Below are 21,882 nucleotides of genomic sequence, written 5' to 3' on the forward strand. Positions count from 1 at the left end.
AAATTACACACAAACTACACACTACGCACACACACACACTACACACTACGCACACACACACCTGTAACACACACATACCTGTAACACACACACACTACGCACACACATACCTGTAACACACACACATACACCTGTAACGCACACACATACACCTGTAACACACACACACACCACACACCCTGTAACACACACACACCTGTAACACACACACACACCCCTGTAACACACACACACACACCTGTAACACACACACACACACACACTTGTAACGCACACAACTGTAACACACACACTTGTAACACACACCCCTGTAACACACACACACGTAACACACACACACACACACACCTGTAACACACTAAGATAAATGACACGTGTCATGTTGTGATGTACAAGTTTTATTTTTCTCACAGTCAGACTTTACATGACTCTTTATGCATCAGGTCTGTGGAGGAGCGAGGACCAGACACTGACCTATCGACCTCGCTCCTCCACAGACCTGACGTTCCAAAGACGATATATTGATGATATATTGGTTTATTTCCTCTTTATGGTTATGAAACAGTTTTAAGACTTAAAACCCAGTGTTTGGTCAGTGAGTCCAGGGGGCGGGGCTAAGGGGGTTTAAGGAGAATATTTAAAGGGACAGTTTGGAATTTTGGACATAGGGCCTCATTTCCTCGTGGTCCAGGGTGTTGGAGGCGTGTGGAGACAGTTTTTGAAATAATCCATCCAGTCGTTGTATTTGCAGAGGTTGTTGGTGCTGGACTAGCACATGTCACTGGTGATAGTTACTCTGCCTCACTCAATCCACAAAACACTTCCACAAAACTTCAGACACACACGCCTGCACAACACAGCGCCATAAATCATGTATTATAATAATAATAATAATAAGATGTTTCATTGTTGCTGCTGAAAAATCAGTTTCCTTCAGGATAAATAAAGTTTTTTTCCATCATCCATTTCCTGCTGAACTGTTCTGTTCTGGTTTGTGATGTGAATAAAAAAAAGACGTCACATTTTCTCATTTAATCTGTATGAACCTGTTCCACTCGAGTCTTTAAGCTCAGTTCTGCAACCACAGCCGCCCTGGGGCAGACTGACCACCTGCACCATCGCCCGTACCACCACCAACACCACATCCAGACGACACAATGTGTGTGTCTTGCCTAAGGACACAACAACAGTCTGTACAAGAGCCACTGCTCCAGTCCTGCTCCAAAGAGACCAGTGTCCTCAGGAGGCCTGCTTTAGGCCTGGTTTAGGCCTGGGTTAGTCCTAGTTTAGTCCTGGTTTAGTCCTGGGTTAGTCCAAGTTTAGTCCTGGGTTGGTTAGTCCTGCTTTAGTCCTGCTTTAGACCCGGCTTAGACCCGGTTTAGTCCTGGTTCAGGAAGAGGGGGTGCAGAGACTGTGGTCCAAACAGCGGCTCCAGGTCCAGAGCGAGTCTTCATAGGAACCTTCTGCAGCACCATCTGGGCCAGAACAGAAGTAGGAGAGAATGAGGGAGGGCATCTGACACAATCTGACACACGGGGAAGGCATCTGGTGGAGTGGTCGTACCTGTGTGAGGCGGGCGTACCTGCGTGAGGCGGGCGTACCTGCGTGAGGCGGGTGTGGTCGTACCTGCGTGAGGCGGGTGTGGTCGTACCTGCGTGAGGCGGGTGTGGTCGTACCTGCGTGAGGCGGGTGTGGTCGTACCTGCGTGTGAGGCGGGTGTGGTCGTACCTGCGTGAGGCGGGCGTACCTGCGTGAGGCGGGCGTACCTGTGGGTCGTACCTGTGTGAGGCGGGCGTACCTGCGTGAGGGCGGGCGTACCTGCATGAGGCGGGTGTGGTCGTACCTGCGTGAGGCGTGCGTACCTGCGTGAGGCGGGTGTGGTCGTACCTGCGTGAGGCGGCGTACCTGCGTGAGGCGGGTGTGGTCGTACCTGCGTGAGGCGGGCGTACCTGCATGAGGCGGGCGTACCTGCATGAGGCGGGCGTACCTGCATGAGGCGGGCGTACCTGCGTGAGGCGGGTGTGGTCGTACCTGCGTGAGGCGGGCGTGGTACAGCGGGTCGGGCTGTAGGTCGGGCGGTGGGGGCAGCGCGTGGTTCCAGCGTCGTAGTTCTGTCTCCAGCTCCTCCACCGTAAACAGAACCACAGGATCTGCCCCAAGAACGTTCAGGAGGTGCACCAGACGCTCCACGTAATGAGACCTGAGACCAGACCAGGATTTAGACCAGAGACCAGACTAAAGACCAGACCAAAGACCAGACCAGAGACCAATACACTACACCACATTTCAGACAGACCCTCTTGAGACCTGGTTTAGCCCTGGTTTAGACCTGGTTTAGACCTGGTTTAGACCTGGTTTAGACCTGGTTTAGACCTGGTTTAGACCTGGTTTAGTTCTGGTTTAGACCTGGTTTAGACCTGGTTTAGACCTGGTTTAGTCCTGGTTTAGACCTGGTTTAGTACCTGCAGTATCCTCTGTACTCGGCGCGTTTTGCACACGGCTCTTCTGCGTCTCGGAGTTCAGGACACACTCCTGAAACAGACGAAGTAAAACGATTGGACGGAAGACTCAAACCCCACCCACTCTGAACCTAACGGCCAATTAGAAGAGACCAACCTGAGGAGTGGGCGGGGTCTGTGCTCTGATTGGCCAGTTCAATCCAAGCGGGACTCCCTCTGTAAAACTGACACAGGGAGGGCACCTGACATAATCTGACACACGGAGAAGGCACCTGACACACACACAGGGAGGGTACCTGACACACGTGGAGGTCATGTGACTCACCTGGAGGTCGCGTGACTCACCTGGAGGTCGCGTGACTCACCTGGAGGTCGCGTGACTCACCTGGAGGTCGCGTGACTCACCTGGAGGTCGCGTGACTCACCTGGAGGTCATGTGACTCACCTGGAGGTCATGTGACTCACCTGGAGCAGCAGGTGCAGTCGCTCCACGCTCCAGTCTCTCAGGTGATAAACACAGTTTCTGGGGTGATGAGCGTGAAGCCCCCGAGACGAGCAAGACACTGAAAACCCACAGGCCTGAGGAAGAGAACCAACAACCTGAAACTACTGCAATACTACTGTACTACAATACTACTGTACTACTACTACTACTGTACTACTACTGCACTACTAGCTACTACTACTACAGTACTACTACTGTACTACTACTACAGTACTACTACTACTGTACTACAGTACTACTACTACTACTACTACTACTACTACTACTACTACTACTACTACTACTACTGTACTACTACTGCACTACTACTACTTACTACTTACTACTACTCCTCTACTCAGATTTGTTCCTCGTGTTTGTTTGTTTGTTTGTTTATTCTGAGTTTGTTACATCTGCAAAACTCCAAACTCTCTGTTCCACCTTGTGATGTCATCAAGTGAACAGCTCCTTTTCCCTTTAGTTGAGTCGAGATCAAAACTCCAGGACTAAATCCAGATCCTGATCCAGATGATTCTAGTGAAGGTGTGTGGAGTTTAAAAACACAGTGGAGCACTTCCTGTATCACCACATGATGACATCACCAGGTGGCAATGTGTTTTCTGTTTGAAGTTTTTGTGTTAAACGTGTGAGAGGCATTTGTGAAAGGAAACAGGGGTCAGGGGTCAGTGTCAGGGGTCAGGGGTCAGTGTCAGGGGTCAGGGGTCAGTGTCAGGGTCGCACCTGTCCCTGGGTGAAGCGGCGGCTGCAGCCTCCACAAAACTGAGTCCCACAACGAAGACACGAGAAGTGAAGACACCCTCCTCTAGAACCGGAGAAGATCTCACCACAGTCCGGACACTCTGAGGAGACCAGACCCAGAACTGAACCAGGACTACACCAGACCCACAACTGAACCAGGACTAGAACTGAACCAGGACTACACCAGACCCAGAACTGAACCAGGACTACACCAGAACCAGAACTGAACCAGGACTACACCAGACCCACAACTGAACCAGGACTACACCAGACCCAGAACTGAACCAGGACTACACCAGAACCAGAACTGAACCAGGACTACACCAGACCCACAACTGAACCAGGACTACACCAGACCCAGAACTGAACCAGGACTAGAACTGAACCAGGACTACACCAGACCCAGAACTGAACCAGGACTACACCAGAACCAGAACTGAACCAGGACTACACCAGACCACAACTGAACCAGGACTAGAACTGAACCAGGACACACCAGACCCACAACTGAACCAGGACTACACCAGACCAGAACTGAACCAGGACTACACCAGACCCACAACTGAACCAGGACTACACCAGACCACAGAACCAGGACTACACCAGAACCCAGAACACAGACCCAGAACTGAACCAGGACTACACCAGAACCAGAACTGAACCAGGACTACACCAGACCCAGAACTGAACCAGGACTACACCAGAACCAGAACTGAACAGGACTACACCAGACCCACTGAACCAGACTGACCAGAACCAGGACTACACCAGACCCAGAACTGAACCAGGACTACACCAGAACCAGAACTGAACCAGGACTACACCAGACCCACAACTGACCAGGACTACACCAGAACTGAACCAGACTACACCAGACCCACAACTGAACCAGGACTACACCAGACCCAAACTGAACCAGGACTACACCAGACCCACAACTGAACCAGGACTACAGACCAAAACCAGAACCCAGAACCACTGAACAGGACTACACCAGAACCAGAACTGAACCAGGACTACACCAGACCAGAACTGAACCAGGACTAGAACTGAACCAGGACTACACCAGACCCAGAACTGAACCAGGACTAGAACTGAACCAGGACTACACCAGACCCAGAACTGAACCAGGACTACACCAGACCCAGAACTGAACCAGGACTAGAACTGAACCAGGACTACACCAGACCCAGAACTGAACCAGGACTACACCAGAACCAGAACTGAACCAGGACTACACCAGACCCACAACTGAACCAGGACTACACCAGAACCAGAACTGAACCAGGACTACACCAGACCCACAACTGAACCAGGACTACACCAGAACCGAACCAGGACTACACCAGACCCACAACTGAACCAGGACTACACCAGACCCAGAACTGAACCAGGACTACACCAGAACCAGAACTGAACCAGGACTACACCAGACCCACAACTGAACCAGGACTACACCAGAACCAGAACTGAACCAGGACTACACCAGACCCAGAACTGAACCAGGACTACACCAGAACCAGAACTGAACCAGGACTACACCAGACCCACAACTGAACCAGGACTACACCAGAACCGAACCAGGACTACACCAGACCCACAACTGAACCAGGACTACACCAGAACCAGAACTGAACCAGGACTACACCAGAACCAGAACTGAACCAGGACTACACCAGACCCACAACTGAACCAGGACTACACCAGAACCAGAATCGAACCATGACTACACCAGACCCAGAACTGAACCAGGACTACACCAGACCCAGAACTGAACCAGGACTACACCAGACCCAGAACTGAACCAGGACTACACCAGACCCAGAACTGAACCAGGACTACACCAGACCCAGAACTGAACAAGGACTACACCAGGGTCTGAACCAGGACTACACCAGGTCTAAATGTGTGAGTGTTACCGATGCAGTTGAAGAGAGGTCCAGTCCTGGTCTTGGTCTGGTTTCTGAAGTCTTCACAGGAAACGCCCTGATGCCCCGAAGTCCACTGCAACAAACACACAACACACACAGGTTTAAAACACACAACACACACAGGTTTAAAACACACAACACACACAGGTTTAAAACACACAACACACACAGGTTTAAGAAAAAAAATACTAGACACACACACACACACACACACAGGTCTGAGAACAACACCAACATTCGGTCCAGTTTTGGTCCGGTTTCATGTCTGGTTCTAGTCCAGATACAGTCTGGTTTTGGTGTGGTTTTGGTCCGGTTTTGGTCCAGTTCCGGGTCTTACCGGGGACCTGCAGCGGGAGCAGGTGGACTTGTTGCAGCTCGGACAGTCCATCTTCAGAGACCCAGACTCATGGACCACACCAAACGAGCACTAAGGAACCAGACCAGGGTTAGACCAGGGTTAGACCAGGGTTAGACCAGGGTTAGACCAGGGTTAGACCAGGGTTAGACCAGGGTTAGGGTTAGGGTTAGGGTTAGGGTTTGATTATTTGAGGATCATTCTGAAAGTTTAAAAGTGTGATGGAAATGAGTCACGATCATTTAAATTGTTCCATATTTGAACAACTGTTACAGCGCTGTACTTTACTGTTACAGCGCTGTACTTTACTGTTACAGCGCTGTACTTTACTGTTACAGCGCTGTACTTTACTGTTACAGCGCTGTACTTTACTGTTACAGCGCTGTACTTTACTGTTACAGCGCTGTACTTTACTGTTACAGCGCTGTACTTTACTGTTACAGCGCTGTACTCTGCGCTGCTCTGCGATGTAGTGTGTGTAGTGTCCTGTGTGTGTAGTGTCCTGTGTGTGTAGTGTCCTGTGTGTAGAGTCCTGTGTGTAGAGTCCTGTGTGTAGAGTCCTGTGTGTAGTGTGTGTAGAGTCCTGTGTGTAGTGTGTGTAGTGTCCTGTGTGTGTAGAGTCCTGTGTGTAGTGTCCTGTGTGTAGAGTCCTGTGTGTAGTGTGTGTAGAGTCCTATGTGTAGTGTCCCGTGTGCGTAGAATCCAGTGTGTATGGTCCCGTGTGTGTAGAATCCAGTGTGTAGTGTGTGTAGAGTCCTGTGTGTAGTGTGTGTAGTGTCCCGTGTGTGTAGAGTCCTGTGTGTAGTGTAGTGTCCCGTGTGTGTGTAGTGTGTGTAGTCCTGTGTGTGTGTGTGTAGTGTGTGTGTCCTGTGTGTGTGTCCTGTGTGTAGTGTCCCGTGTGTGTAGTGTCCCGTGTGTGTAGGGTCCTGTGTGTGTAGTGTGTGTATAGTCCTGTGTGTAGTGTGTGTAGTGTCCCGTGTGTGTAGTGTCCTGTAGTGTGTGTAGTGTGTGTGTCCTGTGTGTGTGTGTAGTGTGTGTGTGTAGTGTCCCGTGTGTGTAGTGTCCCGTGTGTGTAGTGTCCCGTGTGTGTAGTGTCCTGTGTGTGTAGTGTCCCGTGTGTGTAGTGTCCTGTGTGTAGTGTCCCGTGTGTGTGTGTAGTGTCCCGTGTGTGTAGTGTCCTGTGTGTAGTGTGTGTGTCCTGTGTGTAGTGTGTGTGTAGTGTGTGTAAAGTGTGTGTAGTGTGTGTAGAGTCCTGTGTGTGTAGTGTCCTGTGTGTAGAGTCCTGTGTGTGTAGTGTGTAGTCCTGTGTGTGTGTAGTGTGTAGTGTCCCGTGTGTGTGTAGTGTCCCGTGTGTAGTGTCCCGTAGTGTCCTGTGTGTAGTGTCCTGTGTGTAGTGTCCCGTGTGTGTAGTGTCCCGTGAGTGTAGTGTGTGTAGTAGTGTCCTGTGTGTGTGTGTGTGTGTAGTGTCCTGTGTGTAGTGTGTGTGTGTAGTGTGTGTGTAGTCCTGTGTGTGTGTCCTGTGTGTAGTGTGTGTATAGTCCCTGTGTGTAGTGTGTGTGTGTGTCCTGTGTGTAGTGTCCTGTGTAGTGTGTGTAGTGTGTGTGTGTAGTGTGTGTAGTGTGTGTGTGTGTGTGTCCTGTGTGTGTAGTGTGTGTGTGTAGTCCTGTGTGTGTGTAGTGTGTGTGTAGTGTGTGTAGTCCTGTGTGTAGTGTAGTGTGTGTAGTGTGTGTGTGTAGTGTCCTGTGTGTGTGTGTGTAGTGTCGTGTGTGTAGTGTCCTGTGTGTGTAGTGTGTGTATTGTCCTGTGTGTAGTGTGTGTAGTGTCCTGTGTGTGTAGTGTGTGTGTAGTGTCCTGTGTGTGTAGTGTGTGTGTGTGTCCTGTGTGTGTAGTGTGTGTAGTGTGAGTGTCCTGTGTAGTGTCCTGTGTGTGTAGTGTGTGTATAGTCCTGTGTGTAGTGTGTGTAGTGTCCTGTGTGTGTAGTGTGTGTGTAGTGTCCTGTGTGTGTAGTGTGTGTAGTGTCCTGTGTGTAGTCCTGTGTGTAGTGTCCTGTGTGTGTGTAGTGTGTGTATAGTCGTGTGTGTAGTGTGTGTATAGTCCTGTGTGTAGAGTCGTGTGTGTAGTGTGTGTATAGTCCTGTGTGTAGTGTGTGTAGTGTCCTGTGTGTGTAGTGTCCTGTGTGTAGTGTGTGTCCTGTGTATAGTGTGTGTATGTGTGTAGTGTGTGTGTAGTGTCCGTGTGTGTGTAGTGTGTGTAGTTGTAGTGTGTGTGTATAGTCCTGTAGTCCTGTGTGTGTAGTCCTGTGTCCTGTGTGTAGTCCTGGTGTGTAGTGTGTGTGTAGTGTGTAGTCCTGTGTGTGTAGTGTGTGTAGTGTAGTGTCCTGTGTGTCCTGTGTGTGTAGTGTGTGTAGTCCTGTGTGTCCTGTGTTAGTCCTGTGTGTAGTGTGTGTATAGTCGTGTGTGTAGTGTGTGTAGTGTCCTGTGTGTGTAGTGTGTGTATAGTCCTGTGTGTAGTGTGTGTAGTGTCCTGTGTGTGTAGTGTGTGTAGTGTCCTGTGTGTGTAGTGTGTGTAGTGTCCTGTGTGTGTAGTGTGTGTATAGTCGTGTGTCCTGTGTGTGTAGTGTGTGTAGTGTGTGTAGTGTGTGTAGTGTCCTGTGTGTGTAGTTGTGTGTGTAGTGTGTGTATAGTCCTGTGTGTAGTGTGTGTAGTGTGTGTAGTGTCCTGTGTGTGTGTGTGTGTGTAGTGTGTGTATAGTCCTGTGTGTAGTGTGTGTAGTGTGTGTAGTGTCCTGTGTGTGTAGTGTGTGTAGTGTCCTGTGTGTGTAGTGTGTGTAGTGTCCTGTGTGTATAGTCGTGTGTGTAGTGTGTGTATAGTCCTGTGTGTAGTGTGTGTAGTGTCCTGTGTGTATAGTTGTGTGTGTAGTGTGTGTATAGTCCTGTGTGTAGTGTGTGTAGTGTCCTGTGTGTGTAGTGTCCCCTGGGGGGGGCGCTCACATGTGAGCACCAGCAGAAGTGCCTCATCTGGACCAGGGCTCGGTCTCGGAGTTTCCTCTGGAACAGATCGTGCAGCTCAGGAGACAGGAAGTGCCGGATCTGCAACAGGTCACAGGGGGTTATAGTCCTGGGTTAGTCCTGGGTTAGTCCTGGTTTAGTCCTGGTTTAGTCCTGGTTTAGTCCTGGTTAGTCCTGGGTTAGTCCTGTTGTAGTCCTGTTGTAGTCCTGTTGTAGTCCTGTTATTGTCCTGGGTTAGTCCTGGGTTAGTTCTGGTTTAGTCCTGGGTTTGTCCTGGGTTAGTCCTGGGTTAGTCCTGTTATAGTCCTGTTGTAGTCCTGGGTTAGTCCTGTTATTGTCCTGGGTTAGTCCTGTTATTGTCCTGGGTTAGTCCTGTTGTAGTCCTGGGTTAGTCCTGTTATTGTCCTGGGTTGGTGTGGATGTCGTTTGGGTCCAGACCCACCTGAGTGTCCAGGAGGTTGAAGTAGTCCATGTAGAGGTCCAGGTCCTGGTCCTTGAGGTCAGGTTTGGCACAGAGAGGACACACAAACTGCTCCACGGACTTCTCCCGGATCACGGACGAAAACCAGGACTTAAAACAGGACTCACACAGAGAGCACGAGCAGTGGGTCATCAGGACCATCTGAAACAAGACAAGGACTAAACCAGGACTATACCAGGACTAAACCAGGACTAAACCGGGACTAAACCGGGACTAAACGTGGCGGCTCCCAGGGCAGCTGTGGCTACAGTAGTAGTTTACACCACCAAGTGTGGAGTGAATGAAGAATGAAGTGTAAATCTCTTTGGTGAATCTTGAAAGGCGACATATAAATACAATGATTAATTAATTAATTAAAACCAGTACTAAGCGCCGAACTACAAACCTTTAGGATATAGGACATAGGGGGTTAGGAGGTAGGGGATAGGGGATAGGAGGTAGGATGTAGGATGTAGAAGGTACCTTGCTGAAGGACACTTGCTCCTGGCACACGGGGCAGAGGTGTTGGAGGAACCTTTGCGCTGAGGACAGGTCCTCGTTCAGTCGCACCGCCTCCAGGAGCTCACCTGTGCTGAAGCCCCACCCCTCTGTGCTGAAGCCCTGCCCCTCTGTGCTGAAACTCCGCCCCTCTGTGCTGAAACTCCTTCCATGACTCTGCAGCAGCTGGAGGAACATCTGGAGCTTGTGTGGAGGCAGCTGTGACACCTGCAGAGACAAAGGGTTAAAAAGACCAAACCAGGACCAAACTAGGACCATGCAAGCACCAAACTAGGACCAAGCAAGCACCAAACTAGGACCAAGCCAGGGTTAGGTTTTCTCATATAAAATCGGGTTTGTCCAGTGGTTTTGTTTCTGCGGCAGTGAAAGTTTCTCTGCTCAAACTTGTGGTGCAGAGATCGTGTTTTGGAGGAGATCGTGTTTGGAGATTGTGTTTGAAGGAGATCGTGTTTTGGAAGAGATCGTGTTTGGAGATTGTGTTTGGAGGAGATCGTGTTTTAGAGGAGATCGTGTTTGGAAACCTTCGGGGGGAAGCAGTGGATTGTGGGATGTCTCAGAGGCTCCTCAGAGCTCCTCACAGCAGGTTGGGAAGCTCCTGGGTCTCCTCTGCTAAAGGAGTCATGAAAGAAAGCTGCAGGCTCTTTTCTTAACTCCTCCCTCTTTCACACTTACCTCCTTCTGCTCCTCGCCGCTCAGTCTGAGGAGGGGCCTACGGTTCTGACGGGGCTCTGATTGGCTGCTGACATGCCCTCTGAGCTCTGATTGGCTGCTGACATGCCCTCTGAGCTCTGATTGGCTGCTGACATGCCCTCTGAGCTCTGATTGGCTGGTCGTGGCGTGGAGTGTGAGGTTAGCCATGGCTCTGAGCAGCTGCGCAGGATCTGCACAGTTTCATAACAAAGAGAATTAATGAGATTGTTAATCCAGATCTATATATAACCTACACAAACATATACAACCTACACAAACATGTACAACCTACACAAACATATATAACCTACACAAACATATACAACCTACACAAACATGTACAACCTACACAAAATACATACACAAACATGTACAACCTACACAAACATATATAACCTACACAAACATATACAACCTACACAAACATGTACAACCTACACAAACATATATAACCTGCACAAACCTTTATAACATCTACAAATATATGTGACCCTATAAAACATATGTAAACTTATACAAACATAAAACCTATAAAACATACACAACAAATCTATAACACGGGCTGTTTGTGAAGTTTACAGCGACGTGCGCGCTCACCTGAGGGGGCGGGTCCAGAAGGGGCGGGGCTCTGGTTTTGATGGACAGGGCTGTGGGAGGGGCTAAAGTCAATGTCCTTCAGGTCATCCAAGTGCGACGTCTGCACCGGCACTTTACCAGATCCAGGACCAGGACTCGGACCAGGACTCGGACCGGGACTCGGACCGGGACTCGGACCGGGACCAGGACTCGGACCAGGACTCGGACCAGGACCAGAGCTTGACCTGCAAGGACACAGACCTCGTTGACTTCATATTTTAGGGGGATGAATGATAAATGTAAAAGCTGCAGTACCTGCCTCCACCTGCAGGGGGCGTGGTCTGAGGCGGGGGGAGGGGCCTGGCGTAAAGGGGCGTGTCCTTCTCAAACGCTTGCTTCATCTCAGAGATCAAAAGAACTAGACTGGACCGACCCTGAAACAAAACCAAGACCAGGACTCAGACTGGGACTCAGACAAGGACTCTGGTCTGAGTCCCGGTCTGAGTCCTGGTCTGAGTCCTGGTCTGAGTCCTGGTCTGAGTCCTGGTCTGAGTCCTAGTCTCACCTTGGTCCAGGTGTGGAGGCGGGATGAGAGGATGTTGCCGTGGGCGTCGACGTAGCGACAGTGAGGATTTATCGCCATGGAAACAGACGGGCAGAGGCAGCAGCGCGGACGAACGGACGGGTGAGTGTGGTGCAGCCACACACACACGGGGAAATTATACTCACAACCTGCACACAAACGCACAACGAACACACAAACACACAAATAAACACACAAATAAACCACAACAAACACACAAACGCACAACGAACACACAAATGCACAAATATAAAACACATAAACAAACACAACACAGAGTCGATGTGAGTTTGACTCTAAACACAGACTCAGGGTTAGATACACAAGCCCCAACAGACCTGGTTCAGTCCTGGTTCAGTCCTGGTTTAGTCCTGGTTTAGTCCTGGTTTAGTCCTGGTTCAGTCCTGGTTCAGTCCTGGTTTAGTCCTGGTTTAGTTCTGGTTCAGTCTTGGTTTAGTCTTGGTTCAGTTCTGGTTCAGTCTTGGTTCAGTCCTGGTTTAGTTCTGGTTCAGACCTTGGTAGGACACTGGGATGGTTCCAGCCAAAAACAGCAGTCGTCTTTTCTGTTTGTTCGGGAAACCTGCCACACAGAAAACACATCTGGAGTATTTACAGGTCTGCAATAGTAGTAGTAGTTGTAGTAGTTGTAGTGGTAGTAGTACTAGTAGTAGTACTAGTACGAGTAGTAGTATATTAGTAGAAGTACTTACAGTAGAAGTCGCAGTAGAGTCTGAGGTCTGAAAACACCGATCGAACCTGCTTCAGATCCACCTGCACCAGCTCCGGGTCAGAGTACTGCAACTACAGAGTAGAGAAAAAGTACTACAGAGTACACAAAGTACTACAGAATACACAGGAGCACTCAGAGAATACACAGGAGTACTCAGAGAATACACAGGAGTACTCAGAGAATACACAGGAGTACACAAGGCGCCGTCTCAGGAGAGAAAGCAGGTGCTGGTTCTATTCCCGCTCCTCTGTGGAGATGGTCACAGAATCAAAGGCTTTTATTTCATTACTGGATCATTTTTCACCATAAGAACGAAAACAACTGGTCCTGGTTTAGTCCTGGTTTAGTCCCGGTTTAGTTCCGGTTTAGTCCTAGTTTAGTCCTGGTTTAGTCCAGGTTTAGTCCAGGTTTAGTTCTGGTTTAGTCCAGGTTTAGTCCTGGTTTAGTTCTGGTTTAGTCCAGGTTTAGTCCAGGTTTAGTTCTGGTTTAGTTCTGGTTTAGTCCAGGTTTAGTCCAGGTTTAGTTCTGGTTTAGTCCAGGTTTAGTCCAGGTTTAGTTCTCTGTGTGTTATTGTCCAGCTCCTTTGATTTCTCTTGGTTGAATTTATCAATATTATTATTTATGTGCGCTTTATTAAATATTAATCTTTATAGTTGACGTTCAAAAATGTTAAATGTTATTACAAATTTATCTGTAAAGGCAGTTTTTTTATTGACATTAGTTTTGTAAGTTTAAACTTTATTTCCGTGTGTTTTTCTGAACGGACCTGAGCTAACAGGCTAACAGGCTAACAGGCTAACGCAGGCGCTGTCCCGGCTCCGTTTAAACTCGGATAAAAGAGAGCTTCCGGTAAAGTCCCGGGTAAAAGCCGGTTTCTCACCTGCGCCAGGACCCGCAGCTCCGTCTCGGCTCCAACTCTCAACATGTTACACGATTTACGCGGAAAAAAATACTTTTTAATGCGGCTAGCGGCTAACGGCTAACAGCTCCGCGGTTTCCGGCGCCGCCGCTTCAGAGTAAAAGCCCGAACAGGTCCGCCCGGTTTAGCCCGGTTTGACTCGGTTTGAACCCGGTTTGGAGCAGCTCTGAGTTTGTTTTGACTGTAAGTATGAGTCACATGTGTGCGTCACTTTCTTACAAACTTTTAAAGGGACATTAGACTTGAGGTTTAAGGTTTATGTGAAAAACCTGCTGTGTCCACGGTTCCCATGGTAACGAAAGTTTCAGAGTGTTTCATTAAAAGCGAGGCTGAGCATCAGGATCCACATGAAATTTGATTAGATCTGTTTTTTGATGTCATTATTATATAATTATCATTATTATATAATTATCATGACTATTTCTATGGCACAAACGTCTAAATAAAAGTGTAGTAGCGCCACAGGCCGCGGGGGGCGCAGCGGAGCACAGACACACAGGAAAAGACGAGCGCGCTGCAGGATCCGTGTCACCCCGGGTTTGGACCCGTGCGGACCCAAACCAGACCCAGACAGGACCCAAACAGGACCCAGACCAGACCAAGACCAGACCCAGAGAGTCTCAGGTGAGTGCCAGGGGGTTCGGACTCTGTGGACCCGGGTTAGACCGGGTTAGACCGGGTTTTGGTCGGAGCTAAAGCGAATCAGCTGTTTCACTGAACTTACGTCAGATCCACGCTGTCCGCTCACAAACCGTTTTGATTTGTTTTTAACGTTTAAACTTTAGCTCTTGAGTCATCAAATCACCAAATCATCGAGTCACCAAATCATCAAATCATCTTCAGTCTCATTTAGTCAAACTGTTAAAGAGCGAGGTGTGTGTTCACATATAAATACACACACACAGACAAACACACACACACGCAGACACACACAAACACACACACAGACACACACAAACACACACAAACACAGACAAACACACACGCAGACACACACACACACACACAACACACACACGACACACACACAACACACACACAACACACACACACAGACACACACACACACACACACAAACACAACACACACACACACACACACACACACAACACACACAGACACACACACACACATTCTGACATATATGTGTTTGTTGACAGTTCCTGGTCGCCATGGCGATGCAGACCGTCCTATCAGAGCGCGTGTCTTTGGCGCAGGAGCTGCTGCGGCGGGCGGAGCGTCTGACAGGTGCAGAGGGGCAGGTGAAGCTCTGTAACAAACTTCGCTCAGAACTCAAGTTCCTCCGACGCATTCAGAGCCGCGACCTGAAGGGGGCGCACGTCTACAGCTCCAACTGCACCCAGCTCCACGCCGTGGTGAGAGGGGGCGGGGTCAGGGGGCGGAGATCAGGGGGCTACAACTGCACACAGCCCAATGCTGTGGTGAGAGGGGGCGGGGTCAGGGGGTGAGAGGGGGCGGGGTCAGGGGGTACATACTTTGAGCTGATTGGGCGACCCACCTCGAAGTACCACCCACCAGTTTGTTTTTAGCCAATCACGGCAAACCTGTGAAAATGTCGTTTTCAACCTGCGGCAGGAAAAACCAAAACAAGAGTCATTTTGTAAAACAAACGACTGAGACATTTGTACTAAACAAATCTGAACATTCATGATGATGCCACTCTGATGATGTCACTCTGATGATGTCACTCTGATGATGTCACTCTGATGATGTCACTCTGATGATGTCACTCTGATGATGTCACTGTGATGATGTCACTGTGATGATGTCACTCTGATGATGTCACTCTGATGATGTCACTGTGATGATGTCACTGTGATGATGTCACTGTGATGATGTCACTGTGATGATGTCCACTGTGATGATGCCACTCTGATGATGTCACTGTGATGATGTCACTGTGATGATGTCACTCTGATGATGTCACTGTGCAGGTGCAGTCAGCGGAGTCGTTGCAGTCGGTCGTGGCTCTGCTCAGAGTTTACACTTTCACCGACGAACTTCAGAACAAGAAGAACCTCACTGTGGATGTGGTGGCAGGTACTAATACTATTACTACTACTACTACTACTACTAATACTACTAATACTACTATTACTACTAATTACTACTACTACTATTACTACTACTGCTACTACTACTGCTTCTACTACTGCTACTACTACTACTTACTACTACTACTACTACTACTACTACTATTACTACTACTGCTACTACTACTATTTACTGCTACTATTACTGCTACTATTACTGCTACTACTACTGCTACTACTACTGCTACTTCTACTATTACTATTACTGCTACTACTACTGCAGCTGCTACTGTTTCTTTGGCTGTGTCCCAATTCAAAGGGCTGCAGCCTCCGAAGGCTGCGAAGGCTGCAGCCCTTGAACTGGCCTCCGCGGACGCCAGGCCGTTGCGGAAATGGGACAGGTCTAGACCTCGGAGCCGCTCCCCTGTCGCCTAGCAACTGAGGGACGCTGCTAGCGCTAATGCTAATGCTAACACGCTCTGCACAGATTCCGCACACGGATCAGTAAAAAGACGCACAGGTCATCAAACTGTCGGATTTTGTGACCAAATTATTTTAATAATTCGCATCCAAATCTTATGGCCAAAACCGAAAATGTATGTTTAAATTTTGCAAAACAAAACGGCTATATTTAAGGGATACATTTTAAATAGACTAAATTATCTTAAAATTAAAAAAAAACTGTGATGAGATATGCATTACTAAATATTATCATTATTAAGGATTTTTATATTAACCAGGGATTACATTTATACAGTCAGTTTGTAAAGAAAGAAAGACATCTCTCCTGAGAAAAGATGATTTATTAAACAATCCAAGGAACTTCTGGAAATACTTTATCATAATATGAAGTCAAATATTAAACCCATTACACACACACACACACACTCTGCATTAACAAGTTAGTACAAACAGCTGTATGTCAGTAAATCTCATTGTGTTGCCTTTTTGCTGAAGCAAGTGACAATCAAAAATGAACAAATTATCTTTGCCAGATACGATCATGTGGAACACCACAGCTTTATCTGCAGTACAATAGTACATTCTTATAGTACATGTAATTAGTTACTATCAAAAGAGACATCAAACCAAATGGCACATTTCACCATAAATCAAATGTCAGTACAGACTGAAAAACATTCAGAAAAACTTATGAGCAGATGTTTTCATTTCTGTCTCACACACTTGTTCAGATCATATGAGACTCTGGACATGGACATTGGAGACATGGACATTGGAGACATGGACAGTGGAGACATGGACAGTGGAGACATGGACATGTGGAGACATGGACAGTGGAGACATGGACAGTGGAGACATGGACAGTGGAGACATGGACATTGGAGACATGGACATTGGAGACATGGACAGTGGAGACATGGACATTGGAGACATGGACATGGAGACATGGACAGTGGAGACATGGACAGTGGAGACATGGAGACATGTGGAGACATGGACAGTGGAGACATGGACAGTGGAGACATTGGACAGTGGAGAGACATGGAGACATGGACATGGAGACATGGACAGTGGACTTGGACCACTCAGTCTGATGTGTCTCTCGTCTTCTGGAGGAGGAGGAGCAGGTTGGTTGTTACGTCTGATTGATTCAAAGTTCTGTCCTGCAGAGTGAAAACCTGTAATGACAAACACATTAAGAAAACTACAAAACTATTAGAGGAAAATAAGTTTGACAGAACCTGCAGCCCCAAAGAACACCTGGACTCCCCCCGCACTATTTACATTTATTATTATTTATTTATTTATACACAAGGAAGTGAGAAAAACAATTTCGATTCTTTATATGTTTTTCGTATGAAGAATTGACAATAAACTATTTTAACGTTGAACTTAAACTTTGATGTACATTCAGATTCAAAGGCAGTTTATATCTGAAACAGCTAAATGAACAGAGGAATCCCACACATTTGAGAAATACATATTTTCACAATTTAAATCATAATTTCAACATGAGCATGATTCATTTGCAGCTCTTATTAGTACAATTTTCAATGTAACATGCCCCATACCTAATCGTTGGCAGGAGTCTGGGTCACACCTCCAGCTCAGTGTTGGCTTTACTTTGTCATCTGCATTTGACCCATTTTATGAATCACAAGCATCTTGTCAGTCAACAGTTCTGTGGCCCCTGCAGTGTGTCGTGTCCTCATACAGGAGGCTGCAGATGAGAAAAGAAAATTCATGTAAAACAGATTTCTCATTGTTATAACATTAGATATGACAGACCTAACAGACACAGTCAGGTCGTATCTACACCAGGTCGTATCTACACCAGTGTCTGCACAAATCTGTTAAACGAGCCTCATGTCCATCATAAATCTGACGTGTCCAGGCAGGATTATTTACTCTTCACTTTACAAACATGCACAGATTGTTAAAGCAGATCATGTTTCCCTGAATGAAATGCACACGTTGGACGTTTATATGATGTGATTTACAAGTAAATATGAGCTTTGATAGAGTCAGACTGAGTCTTTTCAGTTGAATGTATGAAATAATGTGTGTTTTCATCTTAACTTCGAGCTACACTGACCAACTGTTTACATGTTTACACTGTCCGTGAAAACGTGGAGTTTTCTCCTCGTAGCTTCTTTAAATCATCTGTGGGCTTCTTTTCCCCTAACAGTAAAAACATGATGAGTGTTTGATGGAAATGTGTCCAAATATGAAAGTTTGAGCGGACTTTTCATCGCATTAGCTGCACATCACTAGGCAAACTTTAGCTCAAAACTCCGCGGTTCACGCAGTTAAAAACAAACTTATTTGACAGTTTTGTGGGAGTTATGGTCGTATTTTACGTTTACAGTTGTGTTAGTAATGATTTCCTAAAGTTAAAAGTGTTACTCACATGTTTTTCTCCGCTCTCGGGACCGGCTTCGGGACCGGCTTTTTGCTCCGTGTTTTTGAACATGTGACTGCCGCCGCGCGGTGCATGCTGGGATACTGAAGGCTGCGAAGGATACTCGGATGTGTCCTCCGTTCGCGGCCCCATCTCCATGGAAACGAGGCCGGTTTTAGGGCTGCATTTGAAGGCTGCATGACATAAAAATGAAATGGAACAGGCCTTGTTTCACCGGAAGTGACGTATGCGGCCTTAAAACCAGCCTTCAGAGGCTGCAGCCCTCGAATTGGGACACAGCCTTTGTGTTCACGGGGTTAAAGTCAGGTTCATGTGCTGTTGGGTTCGGGCTGTAATGATGTGCACAGGGTCATAGGTCAAAGGTGGGGGGTGTAATGATGTGCACAGGGTCATAGGTCAAAGGTCGGGGGTGTAATGATGTGCACAGGGTCATAGGTCAAAGGTCGGGGGTGTAATGATGTCCACAGGGTCATAGGTCAAAGGTCGGGGGTGTAATGATGTCCACAGGGTCAAAGGTCGGGGGTGTAATGATGTCCACAGGGTCATAGGTCAAAGGTCGGGGGTGTAATGATGTCCACAGGGTCATAGGTCAAAGGTCGGTAATGGTCACAGGGTCATAGGTCAAAGGTCGGGGGGTGTAATGATGTCCACAGGGTCATAGGTCAAAGGTCGGGGGTGTAATGTCTAGTGTCTCTGCGTGTGCACAGACGGCGGGCTGCTGTGGGTGAAGGCCGTGGGGCGTAAGGCCGAGGCGCTGCACGCCGTGTGGCAGGGGCGGGGCCAGTTTGGAGACCGCTCTGTGATTGGTCAGGCTCGAGAGTTCTTATTGGCTGCCTCGCAGCACCCGCTGCACTACACCCGCCCCCGCGTCCTCTTCGCCTTCTACAACGGCGTCTCCCGCCCCGTGGCCGAAGAACTGCACCGCCTCGGGGTCGGCGTGAGCGGAGAGGTCATGGAGGTCAGGGGTGCGGAGCCAGAGGAGGCGGAGCCAGAGGAGGCGGAGCCAGAGGAGGAGGAGCCAGGTGAAGGCGACAGGTGAGGACAGCAGCTTTTATCTTTATAAACTCAACATGTTTGACACTGAGATGTTTTCCACAGACGACTCCACGCTCCTCAAATAGGCCAGGACCAGGGCCAGGACCAGAGCCAGGACCAGAGCCAGGACCAGAGCCAGGACCAGAGCCAGGACCAGAGCCAGGCGGCGGGTCTTACCTCTTCCTCAGAGCACCACTCCTCAGATTTGCTGCAGCTCTACCAGGACTCGGACCAGGACTCGGACCAGGATTCGGATCAGGATTCGGACCAGGACTCGGACCAGGACTCGGCCCCTGGGTCTCTGACCTGTCTGGACCGGTCCCGGGTGGTGTCGCGGTTGGCGTTCCCTGCTCCGGCTCCGCCTCCTTCCTGCCCGCGAGTAAACCTGGACGTGTCCACGCTTTTGTCTCTGGTGTCGTCGCTGACTCACGGGGGGTGTGGCCTGGCGTTCAGGGAGGCGGTGCTTACGGAACAGGCAGCGGACGAGCGGCGGGCGCCGATCCTGCCGGTGCTGGAGGCGTTTATGGCGGGGAAGGAGCTGGTGGCATGCGCCGCGGCGGTCCGAGATTTCAAAGAGATCCTGAACACGCTGGGCGGGGAGAAGGAAAAGGAGCGAGCCAATCGACTGTTGAGGCGCGTCGCCGTCGTACCCGACCAGCCTTCGCCGCGCACGCTCGCCCTCACGCCCAGCTCCGCCGTCTCGCCACGCTCTGTCGCCATCTTTGGCACCGGCGACACTCTCCATGCCGTTACCATGACCGCAAATAGGAAGTTTGTCAGAGCGGCGGCCAATCAGGGCGTCCACTTCAGCGTCTTCATCCACGAACCGCGAGCGCTCACTGAAGGCAAAGAGTGGAGAGCCACGCCCGTCAAGGACTAGACCCAGACCCAGGCTGGGATCTGGACAAAGTGACTCACACGAGGATGATCAGAATCACAGGAACTGAAGTGAACAGACGTTCTGTTCTGTTCAAATAAATTTAGTTTCAGACTTTTCTTTGTGGAGAAATAAGTTTGTACAAAATGTTTAAGTTTGACATTTTCTCAAAAATAAAACTGAAATGAATTCACTGACTGGGTCTGAGGTCAGAGGTCATCCAGAGGTCATCCAGGGGTCATCCAGGGTCATCCAGGGGTCATCCAGGGGTCTTATTCTTTAATACCACAGACTGTATCTGTACAGGAACAAATATAAAATAAAACTGTGTAAAGATTAAAATAGAAGAATATTCTAAAAAGTTGTGTCAAACTGAACCAGGTCATTGTTTTATAAAAATTAACATCTACAACCTGCAAGAAGGAAAACAAACAACAGACGTTACTGGAAGTTTAATGCTAAACTTTTACAACATGACGACTATTGCAGTAAAATGAGCAGAATTATTCGAGATATAATGAGTAATGTTTATATTATAGGAAATATATAAAAATGAAAATGAGAGAATTTCTTCAGTTCAGTAAAGACTTCATTAAAAAACACAAGAGTACGAGTGTAAATGACGTGGACGACGGAGTCCAGAGGAAAGTTCGTTGGTTTTGTAAAATTCAGAAAAATGAGGAATTCAGTGGGAAACAGGAAAACAGACATAAGATTCAGGATTGAACTCTACGTAAAATATGAAAACATAAACCTGCGCACCGTGACGACTGTGACAACAGAAATGACAGAACAGGTATTTATGGAGCGTAGGAAATGTACGGGCGAAAGAAACAAATGACCGAGAGCGTAAACATGAAGTTTGATTTGGTGGAATTATTTTCTCAGAGATATTAATTCAATGAACAGGATTTGATTCATTATTTTGCTTTAGTTATTATTTTATCACTGTTGCTGTTAGTATTATTTATTTTATTTTATTCAGTGTTGGGAAGGTGACTTTTAAAATGTAATCCCCTACAGATTACAGATTACACACACCAAAATGTAGTTTGTAACAGAATCCATTAAATGACTTCAAGTGAGTAATGTAATCTGATTACTTTGGATTATTTGATTTGTTGTAGAGAAACAAAGACGAGGAAATCTTCACATAAATCTGCTAAAAGACGATAAAAAAGCCCAGACTTTACTGAACCGTATTAAAAATATTATTTATAGAAGAGGAGGAGACACGGTCCACGCAGCATGGTTTAGTCCTGGTTTAGTCCTGGTTTAGTCCTGGTTTAGTCCTGGTTTAGTCCTGGTTTAGACCTGGTTTAGTCCTGGTTTAGTCCTGGTTTAGACCTGGTTTAGTCCTGGTTTAGACCTGGTTTAGTCCTGGTTTAGACCTGGTTAAGACCTGGTTTAGTCCTGGTTTAGTCCTGGTTTTAGTCCTGGTTTAGACCTGGTTTTAGACCTGGTTTAGTCCTGGTTTAGTCCTGGTTTAGTCCTGGTTTACCTGGTTTAGACCTGGTTAAGACCTGGTTTAGTCCTGGTTTAGTCCTGGTTTAGACCTG

General features: G+C 48.0%; 2 protein-coding genes across 7 annotated transcripts; one reads left to right on the plus strand and one right to left on the minus strand.

The window, feature by feature from the left end:
* Window positions 1-401: 401 nt before the first annotated feature.
* On the minus strand, window positions 402-13,728 carry si:dkey-181m9.8 (uncharacterized). Of its 5 annotated transcripts, XM_020941166.2 has the most exons (18): window positions 13,434-13,724; window positions 12,534-12,624; window positions 12,338-12,403; window positions 11,806-11,972; window positions 11,556-11,674; window positions 11,262-11,485; window positions 10,647-10,855; window positions 9,939-10,181; window positions 9,438-9,617; window positions 8,978-9,076; window positions 5,971-6,060; window positions 5,622-5,706; window positions 3,685-3,803; window positions 2,925-3,038; window positions 2,617-2,731; window positions 2,463-2,532; window positions 2,032-2,200; window positions 402-1,475 (listed from the first exon to the last, which is right to left on the minus strand). In XM_020941166.2, exons 1-18 carry the CDS (start codon window positions 13,476-13,478, stop codon window positions 1,368-1,370), a joined length of 2,313 nt encoding a protein of 770 aa, XP_020796825.2. In that variant the 5' UTR covers window positions 13,479-13,724; the 3' UTR covers window positions 402-1,367. The 5 variants fall into 5 exon arrangements, 3 of the variants coding, with proteins under 3 accessions (XP_020796825.2, XP_055007997.1, XP_055007999.1); XM_055152022.1 differs by lacking the exons at window positions 402-1,475; window positions 2,617-2,731 and having other exon boundaries at window positions 2,033-2,200; window positions 13,434-13,726; XR_008631918.1 differs by lacking the exon at window positions 402-1,475 and having other exon boundaries at window positions 2,121-2,200; window positions 2,463-2,683; window positions 13,434-13,728.
* A 208-nt stretch (window positions 13,729-13,936) lies between these two features.
* On the plus strand, window positions 13,937-20,517 carry cunh7orf25 (chromosome unknown C7orf25 homolog). 2 transcript variants are annotated; one of them, XM_055152027.1, is made up of 5 exons: window positions 13,937-14,096; window positions 14,634-14,849; window positions 15,429-15,534; window positions 19,119-19,446; window positions 19,510-20,517. In XM_055152027.1, the coding sequence occupies exons 2-5, from the start codon at window positions 14,646-14,648 to the stop codon at window positions 20,324-20,326; spliced, it is 1,455 nt and encodes a 484-aa protein (XP_055008002.1). In that variant the 5' UTR covers window positions 13,937-14,096; window positions 14,634-14,645; the 3' UTR covers window positions 20,327-20,517. The 2 variants fall into 2 exon arrangements, with proteins under 2 accessions (XP_055008002.1, XP_055008003.1); XM_055152028.1 differs by lacking the exon at window positions 13,937-14,096 and adding an exon at window positions 14,237-14,345.
* Window positions 20,518-21,882: the final 1,365 nt, after the last annotated feature.

This window comes from Boleophthalmus pectinirostris, unplaced genomic scaffold (assembly GCF_026225935.1).
Source record: "Boleophthalmus pectinirostris isolate CB_2022bp ecotype Guang Dong unplaced genomic scaffold, ASM2622593v1 HiC_scaffold_16, whole genome shotgun sequence".
In the NCBI taxonomy this organism is placed as follows: Eukaryota; Metazoa; Chordata; class Actinopteri; order Gobiiformes; family Gobiidae; genus Boleophthalmus; species Boleophthalmus pectinirostris.

What these genes read in the sequence shown, in the direction of transcription:
- si:dkey-181m9.8 (XM_020941166.2), bottom strand. Translation starts at nt 13,478, where the DNA reads ATGTTGAGAGTTGGAGCCGAGACGGAGCTGCGGGTCCTGGCGCAG. An exon ending in GCCTCCACACCTGGACCAAG is followed by an intron (nt 11,675 to 11,805) that starts GTGAGACTAGGA and finishes GTTTTGTTTCAG; the next exon opens with GGTCGGTCCAGTCTAGTTCT. An exon ending in GACTGCACCTGCTGCTCCAG is followed by an intron (nt 2,732 to 2,924) that starts GTGAGTCACATG and finishes TGTGTGTGTCAG; the next exon opens with GTGCCTTCTCCGTGTGTCAG.
- cunh7orf25 (XM_055152027.1), top strand. Translation starts at nt 14,646, where the DNA reads ATGGCGATGCAGACCGTCCTATCAGAGCGCGTGTCTTTGGCGCAGGAG. An exon ending in CACTGTGGATGTGGTGGCAG is followed by an intron (nt 15,535 to 19,118) that starts GTACTAATACTA and finishes GCGTGTGCACAG; the next exon opens with ACGGCGGGCTGCTGTGGGTG. An exon ending in GAGCCAGGTGAAGGCGACAG is followed by an intron (nt 19,447 to 19,509) that starts GTGAGGACAGCA and finishes TGTTTTCCACAG; the next exon opens with ACGACTCCACGCTCCTCAAA.